This window comes from Phascolarctos cinereus, unplaced genomic scaffold, assembly GCF_003287225.1.
Source record: "Phascolarctos cinereus isolate Bilbo 61053 unplaced genomic scaffold, phaCin_HiC Scaffold_726;HRSCAF=1367, whole genome shotgun sequence".
Classification (NCBI taxonomy): domain Eukaryota; kingdom Metazoa; phylum Chordata; class Mammalia; order Diprotodontia; family Phascolarctidae; genus Phascolarctos; species Phascolarctos cinereus.
Window position 1 is genome coordinate 233,583,207 of NW_027556098.1, and position 16,126 is coordinate 233,599,332.

The following is a 16,126-nucleotide window of genomic DNA, read 5'->3' on the forward strand; positions in this document are numbered from 1 at the left end:
ATTGGATTTAGCAATTAGAGAGTTCAATTTCACTACAAGAATGAAGATGCAATCCAATCTTATAGGATGGAGAATCAAATTAGTTGTTTGGAAGTAGAGTCTACAAGGGATAACTGTTTTTAAAAGTTTGATAACGAAAAGATTATTGGTGATGTGTGTGATAGATTTTTTTGTTGTGTTTTTAGAAAGAGGAAGTCAAGTATTTTCTGGATGCTGAAGGTAGGAATCCAGTAGAGAGGTAGAGATTGAGAATTCATGAGAGATCAGTGTTGGATCGAGGTTCTAGAGGAAACTGGAGAAGGTAAAATTGAGAGAATTGGGCCTGACAAATAACTGGGTTACTTTTCAAGAATCAAAGGAGAGGCAGCTAGGTGTTACAGTGGATAGAGCATCTGGAATCAGGAGGACCTGAGTTCAAATCTGGCCTCAGACATTTGGCACTTACTAGCTGGGCAAGTCACTTAACCCAGATTGCCTTGACCCTCCCCCCCCAAAAAAAAAGGAAAGGATGAGATATGAAAGTTAAAGATGTTGTGAGATTTAGAAGAAGAAAGTTGAGGAGTTCACTTAATTTTAGTAAAACTAGATATAGATTTATTTTCTGTGAGTGACTGGGAAAGGTGGAATTGGTGCTTGGGGAGAGTAGAGGTCTAAAGCATATTGTGGAGAATCACAGACCTTCAGTAAGAAATCAATAAAACAGTTGCCATTCAGTGGTGAGTGCCCAGTTAAGGGTTGTATAAATTTTGTAACGGATCCTGTCAGTATATTTTGTTTCTTCCAGAAATATCCAGCTTCCCTCAAGTTAGAGCAGAGGAAGCATACAAGAAGACAGGTCAGGTTGAAGGTTAAAGATTCAAAGTTAAAGAAAGCATTGCTGATTGAGGATGGAAGGGATAATCAGAATTAGGTTAATGGGCTACAAGGCTAGGGGCAAATCTAACCATTTGGTGTCATTTTCTGAGCTTCTGTAATAGGAACAATATCCCAATTTAACCCCATGCGAGTTAAGCTAGTTTTTCCTAAAGTGGTATTGAAAATATTCTTGTGACTTAACTAAATCAGGGGATTAAAGTTGTCCTCAAACTTTTGATATCATTTCCTAGTTGTCTGAGTACAGAGCAGCCAAGAGGAATTCCAAATGCCCTCTCTGATGCTTAGCTGGTGGAAAACTGAATAATTCAGAAGAGTTTTACTCAGCTGAACCAATTAAGCTATCCTCTATGCCTGTTTTTTGTTGAACATCCTTCTTCTCCTTCAATGACTTAGTAAACGCCTTTTTTTTTTAACCTGTTGAATATCCTTCGAATGTCTCATTTGATTCCAGTATCAAACCTAAATTACCAGGGAACTGGCCTTTGTTGAGGCAGCTAGATGGTCCAGTGGATTGAGCACTGGGCCCAGATTCAGGAAGAACTGAGGTCAAATTCTGCTTCAGATACTTACTAACTATGTGACTCTGGGCAAGTCACTTAACTGCTGTTTGCCTCAGTTTCCTTAACTGTAAAATGGAGGTAACAGCACTTTTTTTCTTTTTTTGCTGTATCCTGAGGATCAGATAAGATGATTGTAAAGTGCTTTAGCACAATGACTGGCACATAGTAGACTTTATATAAATGCTTCATGCCTTCCCTTCCTGTTAGTACCAGACCAGAATACCTTCCCTGGTGGTCATCCTCCCCTTCCTCCCCTCCCCCTTCTTCCTCCTTACTTTCCTAACTTAGTTTACATGGGGGAATAGAAGTAGTCTAGTAGGCTTATCTCTTTCAGTCTTAAAGTAATGTATTTTTTGAGTTTCTGAGCCGGGTATAAAAACTGCTGCCCAGCTATTCCCCTTTGAATAGATATTATCATGATCCATGATATTCCTCTAAAGAAAACAAACACAGTCTAGTTAACAAGCATTCATTAATTGCATTTGGATCTTGGAAATTTTTTAACTGTGCCTTCTAGTTTTTAGCTGTTATACTAGATTGCTGCTGAAGAAGCAGTGAATGAGATAGGGAAGCTTTTATTTTTTCCTTCGGTGTGGAAAAGTATTGGCAGCTTGTGTGACTAGTCTCAGCAAGTTTTATCCTCACTTAAGCCAAATGCTCAAATCCAAAGGAGACAGACCAAAGGCCTCTGTAGCTAGGCAGGATTCTTGTTTTGATTCTCCTAGTATAATCAAGTGGCTCTTCGAATGTCACTCACAAGCATAAAAAGAGGAGAAATTCCCCATGCAAACTTCTCCCCTACTTCCACCCCTTTTATTTTTGTCCACGTTTTCTACCAGCTAAGCATCACAGGGAGCACTTAGAGGTCCTCTGACCTGCTTTGTACTCCCACAACCAGGAAGTGAAGATTTCCTCCTTGTTTTCTGCAAAGGTCCTTACTCCCTTACAACTAACATTAGTTGATCAGTTATTTATACTTTGAAATTCATGAGCTGCTCTCTTAAGAATTTGTATTTTAAGTTACTTATCTACAATTGTGGAATGAAATAAAAGGCATTTACTTAAATTCAACAAACATTAAGCACATGCAGAAAACACCCTTGCTATACAAAGGCAAAAACTACAGAAATTTGTCTTGTATGCAATGAATTTCAATTAACCAGCAGCCTGGTGTGGGGGTGGAAAGAAAGATTTTTGTTAGGTAGGCACAGGTCTTGGCATCTTCCCTTGACTCTACAATCTTAACCAAGGCCAGCCTTTGGATGCTTAAAAGGATGAAGACCACAGCCCCTCCCTGGATGCTCATCCTGTACAGTGCTTCTTCCTGACCTTCTCTAAGTTTGCCATGGGGGTTCATCCAACATGCTAGAGGCCTTTCTTGCTCCCCCCCCCCATGCTGTCAGGTTGATTAAATAATTTTAGGTTTCCTTGAGGTGGAGGAGAAGGAGACTAATGTTTAGCCTTTACCTACCAACTTCTTTTCATATAATTTCTAACGTGATTCAAGAAACATTTTTAATGTACTTAGTTCATGATGAACTCTGCGCTAATTGATGGCGCAGAAAAGAATTCAGCCAAGACATACATACATATACATGTATATGTTTGTGTGTATAAACACATAAATATACATATGCATACATAATACATATATACACATTTGGTTGTGTAAATGTACACATACATACATGCAATCTATAACCAGGTTTTGTGGGGAAACACATTTAGAAATGTTGTGTATAAAGGGTAATAAAGTTCCTAAATAATGCAATAGTTTTAAGATAAAATCTTTGATAAGTTGAAGATTATTTTTTATTGCTTCATCTTTAGTAGTTGGAAGAGGGAGAAGAATGTTAATAGGTAAATAATATCTCAACATTATTATGAAAATAGTTTTGACCCCCCCCCAAACAAAGGGTCTCTAGGATCCTGAGGGGTCCTCAGACCCTACTTTGAGAACCTCTGGTGTAGTAGATAGAGATCTGATCTTAAAACCAGGAAAACCTGGATTCAAGCCCAGCCTTTGTCACCTATGGGCTGTGTGATCCTATGTAAGTCATTTAATCTTTTACTGCCACAAGCAAGTCGTTAAGATTTAAGAATTTTAAGAAGTTGCTAAAGGAAGTTTTCTCACCTGAGAGTTCCATATACCAGTGAAATCACAAGTCTGGCCCACAATTCTTCTCCTTCTCCCTAGTAAGATGTGATGCCCAGAAGTATGCCAGATGTTGTTCTCTGACCCATACAGTTTACAATTTGATTATCACCTCCTTTCTTCTGAACTTCTATTTATGGGACTTATTCATTCTATTGGCTTCCACATCATGCTAATTCATATGAAGCTTTCAAGCAGTTGTAGTCTCCAAGTGTATTTCATGTGAGTTGTTGTTTATTTATATCCCACCCCACAAACAACACCTATATATTTGATTTTGTGAACCAAAGTAAAAACTTCTATGTTTATTTCTATTAAATAATTATTAGTCATCTTTAACCATATATTCCATGTAACCCTCAGCCACTTACACCATACTGTTATTGGGATCCTGGACAAATCAGATTGTATCTAGAAATGTTGTATAGGATTGTTGAGGAAACTCAAAACCATGTCAAATAGGAACTTTCTGCTTTTTAAAGCCCTTAGGTAAAAGAAGATGGGGGAGAGTGTGCCACACCAACATATATTTATCTGTGGCATTGATGAAGATACTGTAATATTTGTATATGACTTGAAGCTGCTTTGGTATGGCCTATATCCATTCAATGGAATATTCTCTGGGGCCGATGTCAAACTCGCTGATCTGAGTTTTCAGAATTCACTTCTGTCTCCCATCTTTGAGTCTGATTCATTACTTTTATCTCTTCTTTGACCATTCTAACATTAAGTACTATTTTAATTGGTTTCACCTTTCTTGATTTTGGGTTCAGCTTATAAATTTTTGGGGGGCAGATATTGTCTCACTTTTGTATTTGCATATTCATCATCTAGTACATATAGAAAGTGTATAATCAATTCTGATTAATGGTTTTTAAAAATACATTTGGGGGGCAACTAGGTGGCGCAGTGGATAGAATACTGGCCCTGAAGTCAGGAGGACCTGAGTTCAAATGTGGCCTCAGACCAAACACCTGACACTTACTAGCTGTGTGACCCTGGGCAAGTCACTTAACCCCAGTTGCCTAAAAAAATAAAAATAACATTTGATTTCCTTGGGAAAATCTGCCTTACCAAACTTTTTCTCTTGTGGGACAGGCATTTATATAGATAAGATAAGATAGAATCAGTATTTATTAAGTACTTACTAGTACAAGGCGCTGTGCTAAGTGCTGAGAATATATAAGTACAAGGAAGGCAGTTAGATGGTGCAGTGGATGGAGCACTAAGCCTGGTGTCATGAGAACTTGATTTCGAATCCAGCCTCAGATACTTACTAGCTGAGTCACCATGGGCAAGTCACTCAACCATGTCTGTCTCAGTTTCCTCAACTGTAAAGTGAGGATAATAATAATAACACGTATTTTACAGAGTTGCCATGAGGATTAAATGGAATAATGTTTATAAAGTGCGTAGTACAGTGCCTGACACATAGTAGGTGCTTAATAAATGGTTATTTCCTTCCTTGTCCCAAGGAATTTAAATTCTAAAAGGGAAAAACAAAAACAAAAACAAAAAAAAGGATCTGAGGAGTGGTGTTGGGGTGGAGAGGGCATAGGAAAATTGTTTCTAGTGTCAGGATATGAGCTGGTTAGAAGTAAACATGGTCAGCATGGGGTACTTCCTAAAATGGAGGTTCTGGGGAAGAACTTAGCCAACAGAAAAGGAAGTCTAGGGGTGGAGGCTATGCCAGCCACTGGGCTGAGGTACCACTGAAAAATGTACTGGGGAGAAGATGGAGAACTAGTCTAGGGAGAGTATCTGGAATAGGAATTTGGCTATTTATTTTCAGACATATAGTACTTGAAACTTTGCAAAACACTTTACATCAACTTTTTGAGGTAGGCATTGCAGGTATTTATTATCCCCATTTTACAGAAGGTTGGCTTTGGCACAAGGGCTTGTGAAAAACCATTTCTAATTAACCTTTGATTCTGCCTGAGTACTGCTTGTCCTTTCCATTCCCCAGCACAATGAGTTGAGTTATGGAAACCATGACAACTCTTATTTCCTCTTCAACAAGTTACTATCCAATATGTTATGCTGGTTTAGCTCAATCATGTTTCATTTAAAAAAAAAACAATTGAAGGAAAGAATTGTGCCAGGAACATTCCATTTAAAGTATTTAGAGTAGCTATTTTGGTTCATTCAATTATTTATACTAGGAGGTAAACATTCAGCTATAGAAATTAGGTTCAAAGTCAGTATAACCTTAATACAAACTGGAGGACAGAATTGGCTGTAATTTTGAAACAAGATATGCAGTTTTATGTAGCCATGGGTGACATTCTAAAACTTGCTCTAGGGAAATAATAACAATGTCATAGTCATATAGTCAGTCATCAATCATTTATTAAGTACCTACTATGTTTTAGATGCTGTGCTAAGTGCTGAGATACAAAGAGAAGTAAAAAGAAACCCAGTCCCTGCTCTCAAGGAACTTAACAGCCTAATGGGGGAGACATTATGCAACAACCATGAGTAAAAAAGATGAAGATGGATAAATTGAGGGGGGTTGGTAATCTCAGAAGGAAGGCATTAGCATTCTTGTAGAAGGTAGGATTTTCACTGGGACTTGAAGGAGGCTGGAGAAGCCATTAGGTAGAGATGAGAAGGGAGAGCATGGGACATAACTAGTGAAAAATGATCAGTGAAGACATGGAGTGTTGTGTTCAAGGAACAGCAAGGAGGCCAGAGTCACTGCATTGCAGAGTACTGAGAGGAGAAGTAAGGTAAAAGAAGGCTAGAAAGGGAGGAAGGGGCCAGGTTGTAAGGGTCTTTGAAAGCCAAACTGAAGATTTGAATATTTGGTTCTGGAGGTAATAGGGAGCCACTATTGTTTACATAGCACTTCTCTCATCTGATCTTTACAACAAGCCTGTGAGGTAGGTAGTGCTAGTATTATTCCCATTTTGTAGGTGAGGAAGCTGAGTACCAGAGTATTAAGTTAATTGTCTAAGGTTCCATTGCTTGTATTTTTCTCAGTCAATTGAAAACATTTATTAAATGCTCATTATGTGCCAGGGTTGTAAACAAAGGCAAAAGCATGGCCTCCAGTCTCAAGGAAGTTCCATTCTAATGTCAGTGATGGAATACAGCATGTGCCTTGCCTGGCAGGTAGCAGAATAGAACGCCTCCTGTGGGGTAGTTATATTAAGGGTAATTTCATAGCATGTGATTCTTTGGATCCTATCTCACCAGTGTCACCATCGAGCCAGTGGCTCTCAACAGAGGCGTGGAATGAGTCATTTCTCTCTCCATCTGTCTTACTTAAGGCATTACTGTAACACCCATTGGGTTCTTAGAGGCAGAATGAGTAAATGTACCTCATTATTTTGATGTACCTTACCATCTTACTACTCTGCAACTGAGTAAAGACATCAGGATAATTAAGCCCAATACATTTTAATAGTAGCCTAATTTACCTTTGTTTCCAAGATAACTCTGTTTTTAAGGAGATACTAGAAAGGTGATTGCATTCACAGTTTATAAAAACCACAGAGAAGCAAACAAAAAATAAGTCAATTATAATAGCTGATTGTCACTGATGTTATTTTGTGAGGAATGGGACGTTTATTCATTTTTTCATAACGATATTTTTCTTCTCCTTCCTGCTTGGATTTTGAAATGTGAAAAATGTCAGCATGTCCCAGTAAACATTCAGTAGTTGCTTTTCTAGCATCCAATTAAATTTATAGACGTTTTCCCCCCAGAATGTTTTTATTCCCTTTTCCTGGTTTATAAAATTTCAATAACTCAATGCAGTACTGTCTCCTTCCACAAATAATTGTTATACTTTCTCTTCAAGCTCTATCTCTGTTCTCCATTTTACAAACATTCTGTGTTCTTCCTATCTCAACTGTATGTATTTCTTGAGATATGGAGATGGTTTTTTGGGTAGATAAAAGGGATGTGATAGAAGGGGCTAAATAATAGAGGTAATGTAGGTAATTGGAATCCATATGTAATCCTGAACAGCAGTCCTGCCCCTTACCTTCTAGCCTTTATACCAAAACATCCAAATGAATAGTAGAATTATTTGGAGTTCACTTTCTTCTCTCTTGGGGAGATCTTGATGACCTCTGACTGAAATAAAACCAAGATGGAAAACCAAGAAGGACAATGAAGAAAAATAGACCAATAACTTCACCAGCTGATTATTCAGTCCCTGAAAAATTGAGAGTGACTGTGTATATTTGATTTTAAAACTACTGCTAGATGTGAGTCCTAAGGATCCCAGCAGTATTATGGGCCTTTTCTTGGAGTTCCTTATTACAAAAAAACTTTTAAAAAATATTGGTAATAGCTTCTGTCTGTGCTCCCTGTACTTCAATATAATGACAAAACAGAGATAGAAACACAAATGAGATAATTTCTTGTGATGGAAATGCTTGCCCAATATGGCTCAACTGGGACAAGGAAATGGAACTCAATTTCAGCCCAAACCCAAAGCCAGGCTTTTGATGAGCTCTTTTGATTTCACATACTGAAAGACTTCTCAGAAGGCTCCTGACATCTGGAGCTATTAGTACTTAATGTGCTAGCTTCCAGTAGATAAATATAATAGGATCATTGATATGTGTTGGGTACACTGCCTGGAAGGTACATTAAGGTCTTGGTCATTCAAGAAGCCTTTATTTAACTACAAGCTCAGATAAAGAGTTTTAAATAATCTACGTCCTTGATTTCTCTGCCATCTTATTTCCAGGGCATTTACATCCAACTCAGCAATGAAGAATTAGAGGTTTGGTTTTTGAGTGACTCGGGTTCTGTTGCTCTCTCAACAAGATAAAGAAAAGGTCCAGATTTGAGTTCCTCGTTGTTGACTGCCCCTCAGTCTTTGGGTTCAATCTTGAGCTTTCTGTCCATGTCACTTAAGGAGATTGTGAGGGATGCCTTGACAATATTGTCCTGCTGTGACTTGCTTGAGTCTCAGTTAAATCATTCCTCTTCTTGTGTTGTGTGATTTAAGCCAACTCTTTACTCACTAACTAGTAGTCAGACAAATTGCTTCACCTCTGAATTTAGTGTTCAGATATCTAAAATTCAAGAATTGAACTAGATGAGCTTGAAAATGTACTTTCTGGTTATGAAATGTTTATTATTCCATCTTATTATGTAACTTAAAAATTAACAAAACTATACTTTTTATTATGTAGTTTATTGCAGTTTTTATAGTCCTTTCTCTCTTATTTAACTCATCAGCCATGGAGGTAGGGCAGCTGCCATGAGGAAAGTGATAGAGATTTTTCTAGGTATATGGAGCTTAGATGACCAGGAATATTTCTTTGAAGTTTGGATTCAGTCAAAGGGTTGCACTGGAGGACCTAGAGGGCCATGTGTGGCCTGGAGGCCTGCAGGTTCCCCACCCATGGACCAGGCCCTTGGTCACTGCCTTTTATTTCTAGTTCCAGAAGGAACAAGATCAATAGTACTCTTGTCTTAGAAGGATTAGCCTTTTCACTTTGCCAACTGCAAATGTTTTGTCCTGGTTTTGTTTCATACCAGAGAAGCAAACTGAAATAATCAACAACTGTCCAGTAATAGGAGAGGGAGGGGCTAGGCAATATTTATAAGTTTGACTTTATGAAAGAATTTTGAAGTGTGCAAAGTATGGGAGATCGAAAAGAGACAAAGAAATTGCATTTTTATGATTCTTTCGTGTAAGCTGCCTTATTTGTGAACATTATGTGAAGCACTTTGTAAATCTTAAAGAACTATTATAAACTCTAGGCCCAAGTTATTTGACACTATAGCCCTGTACATAGGTGTGACACAAAGATCACACGACAAACGGTGTTTCTGAATTTGGACTCCATGTATGCAGTAGACCATTTCTGGATGTTATCAAATCCAGTTTCCAAAAATCCAACTGCATAATTTTGTGCCTTTGACATCTTTTATAAGATGGAAGCTGATATAATCATCTTCCCAGTCACAGATTCCTCATATCAAAGTAAATGAATTCCCATGATACCTAGTCTTCAGGCCAATTTTCCAAGAGGCATCATGACACTGATGTTCTTGCCCTAGCCATACAAACAAAGCAGGAAAGCATCCAGGTTACCACAAAAACCCATTTGATCTTTCAGATTGTTCAATTATGGTTTTGACCTGGGCTTTAGAGCATCACTTAACTATTAGCTGTGCCCCTAGAGGACTGTCTTATATTTATTTAATTGGTTTCTTTCTGTATTATTCTTTAATTACAGCGTCAGTTTGTAGAAATTGTCCAAGCACTTCAGAAATTGATAGAAGCAGGATACCAGATTAGATGGCCTGACAATTTTAGTTGAAATGTAGCTTGTATGTTCTCATTATAATCTGTTAGTGTTTTGCAAGGAAAGTTTTTTAATCAGAGTATTAGAGGTAACAAATGGACTTACTGATTGGGCCCGGCAGGTTAGATAGCTGATTTGAAGAAAATCAGAGAACAGACGCAACCAGAACTCATGTGCTGTGCAGGATCTTTTCAGCTTTAAATATGAATGGTGACACAGTGGCTAGATGGTGTTGGCTTTGGAGTCAGGAAGATCTGAGCTCAAATCCTGCCCTAGCACATCAGATACTTTTATTAGTTTTGTGACCCTAGGCAAGTCACTTAATCTCTCTCAGCCTCAGTTTCTTAACTGTTAAAATGGCATGAAAGCCAGCGCTGTTATTGCCATCTTTTTTAGGAGATATAGTTGACCACATCCCACTTTACCTTTTTCATTTTGGGGAGGGGAAGGGTTGCTGTGAAAGAATCATGATATAAAATTTAAATGAAATGTATAGTAATGGTTATGACCATTAAATCCTTGTGTATTTGGCAAATGAAAAACAGACTTGAAGAATTTCAAGTCGCTTAGAGGAGTAAACACAGCTTTAGAATCACTCTCTGCTCACCTTGGTGTGCAACAACTTCTACTAAGGTGCTGCTCTTATGCATGATCCTAGTGTGGAGGTGACCCCAGGCCCACAGAACACAAGTTCTAGCTCAGAGGCCGAAGCTGACAGCCCTTGAGTAGAATCCTGGCAATAGCTATTTGAGGACCTGTCCAGCTAAGTCAAGCAAGGCTCCTCACCAGGGTGGGCATTCTATGAAAACATTGCTCAGTAGGCCTGCTTGACTGAACAAGCTTCCCTAGAGGGAGGTTTAGTATTGCTAGTAGTTTAGTATTAGTAGTGATAGTATTATTACTAATAAGTAGTTGCAGTTATCATCATAGTAGTTGTAGTAAGAGAAGTAGTTGTAACAATAGATAACAGAAATTGAGATGATAGTACTACTACTTTCTGGTAGTAGTTGTAGTCATTGTAACAGTTGCAGTAGGAGAAGTAGTGGTAGTAATAGGGTGGTAGTAGCAATAGTATTGGTACTGGTAGTAGTTCTAGAAAGGGAAGTAGTAATAGCAGTACTAGTGGTAAGTAACTGAAACTTGGGATGGTAGTAGTACTAGTAGTAATTACTGGTAGTAGTTGTCATAATCATAGTAGTTACAATAAGAGAAGTAATAATAGTAGTTAGTAACAGAATCTTGGGATGATGGCAGTAGTAGTACTAGTCATCATCATAACTGTAGCAATTGTAGCAGCAAATCACAGCAACAAGAATGACTTTACACATTATTTCATTTTAGCTTCACGGCAATCGTGTAAGGTAGTCATTATAGGCATATCAAAAGTTTTAGTTCACTTTTAAACTATTAAAGCTTAATAATTATTAAATAGTGTTTTAAAGCTTATTTTAAGATTACTACTATTATTATGACTTTACTACTACTGCTGCTCCTACTGACCCTCCCCACCAACAAAGGCATGGATCCTTGAAGTCTTGAAGTAGTGTGGAGAATGAGGTGTACTTCTGAAGAGGTAATAAGGAGAGCAGGAATGAAATCCATTGCTGTTTAAGCTCAGCCTCTAGATTCAGAAACCCTATTAATATGGGAACTCAGTTTCCTTATTCTTCCTGAATGAGGGTTGTCTATAAGAAAGTTTTGTGAGTTTGTTTTGAAATCTGAAACCTTGATTCTTGAGGCATTTGAGAGCTTTACAGCTGCTACCCTCCTAGTAGTAATAGCATTAATAATACCTGCTACCATCTTTGAGCCCTAGATTGAGGAAGAAATCAGTCCTTCATTCTCACTTAGCTTTCTTCATCTCTTTCTTCAACAAAACGACAGTCTAAGAGCTGATGTTGTGGTCATTCCTTTACATGCTTGTCATCAGTGAGAAGCAAATAGAGTAGATATCAGAACTCCAGGCAGGTAGACTTGGCTTTACAACTTGTATTTTGGTACTGTTGTTTTCCATTCCACCACTCCCCTTTGCTATTTTTATGAATTTTCTAGCATGGGGGTGGGGCATAGTTTGTTTTGGCTTCGCTATATCAACCTCATCTCAGAGCAGACTTCTGACTCCTTTACTTCAACATTTCATTCCAAAAATTAAATGTTTCAGGATCAAGTATTCTGGGTTAGTGGTGGTGTAGTGGAACGAACATTGGATTTGTGGGGTCAGAAGTCCTAGGTTCAAATCCTTAAGTTCTGGGCCTCCTCTTGCTCATCAGTAGAACGAATGAGATTGCCTATGAGGTCCTTTCCCACTCTCACTCTATGTTTCTATGATCTTTTGAGTAGCCCAAACTTATTCATACGTGCCTCTTGCATTGTGGCTGATTGCTATTATGTGAGTGATCTCCTAGGCTGCTTTTAGCATTATGATAGTGATTAAGTGGGCAACTAGGTGGCATGGTGGGTAGAGTGCCAGCACTGGAGTCAGAACAACCCATCTTCCTGAGTTCAAATCCAACTTCAGACTCCTCCTAGCCATCTGACCCTGGGCAAGTCACTTAACCCTGTTTTCCTCAGTTTCTTCATCAGTAAAATGAGCTAGAGAAGGAAATGGCAAGCTACTCCAGTATCTTTCTTTGCCAAGAAAATCCCAAATGGGGTCACGAAGAATTGGACAGGAATGAAACAACTGAACAACAGCAAATAATTAAGCACAGTAGCAGTAGTGATAAAAATGGATGGTAATTATTCTCTTCCCCAGACCTCGTGCAAAGTTTCCACACCAATCAACTTGACCATTAGCCAATGTCAGATTCAAACTTGAGGCATGCACAAGTTCATCACTTTGTCCTGGCTTATATCTGCAAATTATAAAACGATCAGAACAAAATCAGAAGCTATTATTATCTACCAGAGGCAGCTGACCACTCATCTCAAGAACTCAGCTAATTATACCAATGAACTTGTTATTTTCCTTGGATGTAGCATCTAATTCTTGCTTATGTTTAGGTATTGTAGAAGATTATAAACCCCCCTTCTATGATGTAGTTCCTAATGATCCAAGTTTTGAGGATATGAGAAAGGTAGTCTGTGTGGATCAGCAGAGGCCAAACATTCCCAACAGATGGTTCTCAGACCCGGTAAGTATAAGGTGTTTCTTACCCACCTTTTTCTCAGTTTTGAAGATAATCTCAATTCTTTGTTTGGAACCCATCAAGTATAAGTCCACAGTGTTAAAGGGATCCCCCCCCCCTTTTCTTTCTTTCCTACTGTTTCATAAATGGACGTTATCTGGACAGGGTCTTAGGCCAGCTGAGAATGAGCAGAAAGTGACCTGTGCCTATGAAGACTGAGTTCATATTAGGTGTTTGTTTGTTTGGTGGGGGGAGGGTGTTGGATTTTGGGTGGTTTTTTTTGCTATAATGAGCAGTAAGAGGAGGCAAACAGGTGGGGATTGAGTGTTAAACTTGGATTCAGGAGACACCTGAGTTCAAATTCTCCCTCAGAAATATTTATTAACTATGTGACCCTGGGCAAGTCATATCTTTAAAATGAGAATAATAATACCTACCTCATAGTGTTGCAAAGAGGGCCAATTGACATAAACATGTAAAGCACTTTGCAAACCTAAAAGCACTGTGTACATATAAGTGTTTACAATTATTATGATGAGGCAAAAGATGTATAAAAATGTCCATGTATTGGATAGGATGGTATGGTAGACCACTGAACTGTGAGCTATCCCCCATTCTGCCCATATTATTTTGGCCTTGAGCAAGGTATCAATTTCTCACCTATAAAATGAGGGGATTGGATTAGATCATCTCTAAAGATTTGTTCTAGTGCTGATCCTCAAGGATTCTTCACCTGTGGTCCTAAGCTTTAAAGGTTGTATGGTTTTAGCAGTAGAACTAATAAATTGAGACATGGTTCTGTTTGCTGTTGAGTTTCAGGATTTTCCCTCTGTTAATCTTGCTAATATGACACATGAAACCATAAAAGGCATGGCAAGTGCTATGTGGTTTACAAGATAAACTTGGCCTCTGCTGTTGAGAGGCCAAAGGACAGAGTACATGCAATACGAGAGCCTGTCTGCTTTATCAATTCACAAGAAGTTCACTTATGTATTTAAGGAACACAGCAATAACATCACCTTGACTTTATGTTAGATCCCTAAGTGCGGCAAAAACTATGGCTACACATTCTATCTTCTCAGCTTACAAGTGACTAGAGAAGAGTTTGTGACTTTCATATTTGTGTTTTTTCTTCCCTTAGACATTAACCTCTTTGGCTAAACTTATGAAAGAATGCTGGTATCAAAATTCATCTGCAAGACTAACAGCTCTGCGTATCAAAAAGACTTTGACCAAAATTGATAATTCCTTAGACAAATTGAAAGCTGACTGTTGACATTTTCGTGGTGCTGTCAAGATGGAAGATTTTTGTTGTTGTTGTTGTCATTGTCCAGTCTGGAAATATGCTGACCTGACGATTTGTCAGAACTGATCCCTTCCGCCCCCCAAAAAATGGCATCTTAGTCGAGACAGACATCTTATCTAGCCATCTCTTTGGGAGACGTTAAAACCACCTGAACCTCGCTCAATGACTCTAAAAATGGGCATTTCACAAACTGTTCAGACTTCAGAGACTTAATGCTGGATGTACTGTTGCAAAAGATGTGACCTGAAGGAACACAGAGAAATCCGAAGACAAAGATCTGGGCATTATGATGATGGCTTGGAGCTCTTCTCACACAGAGCTCTTAGACACTCCCCCCGGGGAACGCGAGGATATGGTAAATTTTTAATCAGCAATATTGCCTGTGCTTCTCTCCTTTATTGCACTAGGAATTCTTTGCATTCCTTACTTGCACTGTTACTATTAATTTTAAAACCCAACTTGCCAAAAAAAAAAATTGGCTCTGTACTCCACTGATCCATCTGAATAATAGGAACTCAATTTGGCAAAATGAAATGTAACTGTCAGACTTCGCTGCATTTTACACGTGCTGATGTTTACAATAATGCCGAACATTAGGAATTGTTTATAAACGACTTGGCAAATTATTTATTACTAGTGCACTTAGCAGTTTTCACAAAACTGACTAGTGCATGTTAAAGCTTATTTTTATGTGGTCTCATGATTTTATTACACAAATGTTTTTAACACTATTATCTGAAATGGACATTTTCTGTATTATCAGTTAAGAGTCACATTTTAAGTGCTTCACATTTGTACGTGTGTAGTCTGTAATATATTTTTTTTTCAGTTCGTATGCAGAACATATTTAGCCATTACCCATGAGACACCACCGAATATCTTACTGATTTAGAGACAATTAAAGATTTCAGTAGAACTTTAGTCCTGAATGCTGTGGGGGAGGGGGGAAATGCATTTTCTTCTGAATTATACATTATGTGCATTTAAACTCTGCCAGAAAAAAATAACTATTTTGTTTTAATCTACTTTTTGTATTTAGTAGTTATTTGTATAAATTAAATAAAATGTTTTCAAGTCAAACAATGAAATGTTCTTTTCTGCTCTTTGAAAGGTTTGTGTAACATGAGGCATTTTCTTTTTTTGTATGTGAGCTATGAAAAGTGTTGTAATCTGGAAATGACCTTTTAGCTCTGTATAACTTGGGATCAGATTGAGAAAAATACTAGCATTTCTGATAAAGATCTCAGAATTTCAGAATTAGAAAAGACCTCAGAAGCTATTTCATTGTCCAATCTGTAGCAGACCAAAATTCCATTTTACAGCATAAGGTAGTCACCTTACCTTCTCTGTAAACCTTAACACTATTTCCCTTAAGGAAGCCTGTTTAGCATTTTTTTTTACAGCTTACCTTAAAGGGTTGAGAACAAATCTATTCCCTTTTCAACATAAAAGCCTTTCACATATTTGAAGTCAGTTAACACCTCTCTCTTCCCTACCCCCACCTCTACTTTGCACACACAACCCATTTTCCCTTCTCTAGGCAAAATGTCCCCAGTTTCTTAAATTGATGTTTATATGACTTTTAAGGAAAAAAAACTTCTCTAATTTCAAAAACTGTTGGAATGAACTAGGGCAACAGCCTAAAATAGCATTAAGTTTTTCTATCTACTTGTATGTAACAGATCTTATTGTCTGATGATATTAGAGAGTCTCTGTATCTCCTTAAAGGGACAAGAAAGGTGCTGCATGTGAGTTTTGGAACTGTCCCAAAGGAGAAAAAAAGATAGTGACTAAGGGGACTGTAATTAATAGGAAGTGTA

The 16,126-nt window shown here is 38.0% G+C and overlaps 1 protein-coding gene across 3 annotated transcripts in view; it reads left to right on the forward strand.

Moving 5' to 3' along the window:
- ACVR1 (activin A receptor type 1) overlaps positions 1 to 15,195 on the forward strand; it is a 155,147-nt gene extending 139,952 nt beyond the window's left edge. For all 3 annotated transcript variants that reach the window (XM_078147023.1, XM_021004898.2, XM_021004896.2), the window contains 2 exons: positions 12,876 to 13,006; positions 14,142 to 15,195. In XM_078147023.1, coding sequence (XP_078003149.1) covers positions 12,876 to 13,006; positions 14,142 to 14,276 — 266 coding nt within the window. In that variant the 3' untranslated portion in view covers positions 14,277 to 15,195. The remainder of the gene's footprint in view (positions 1 to 12,875; positions 13,007 to 14,141) is intronic.
- Positions 15,196 to 16,126: the final 931 nt, after the last annotated feature.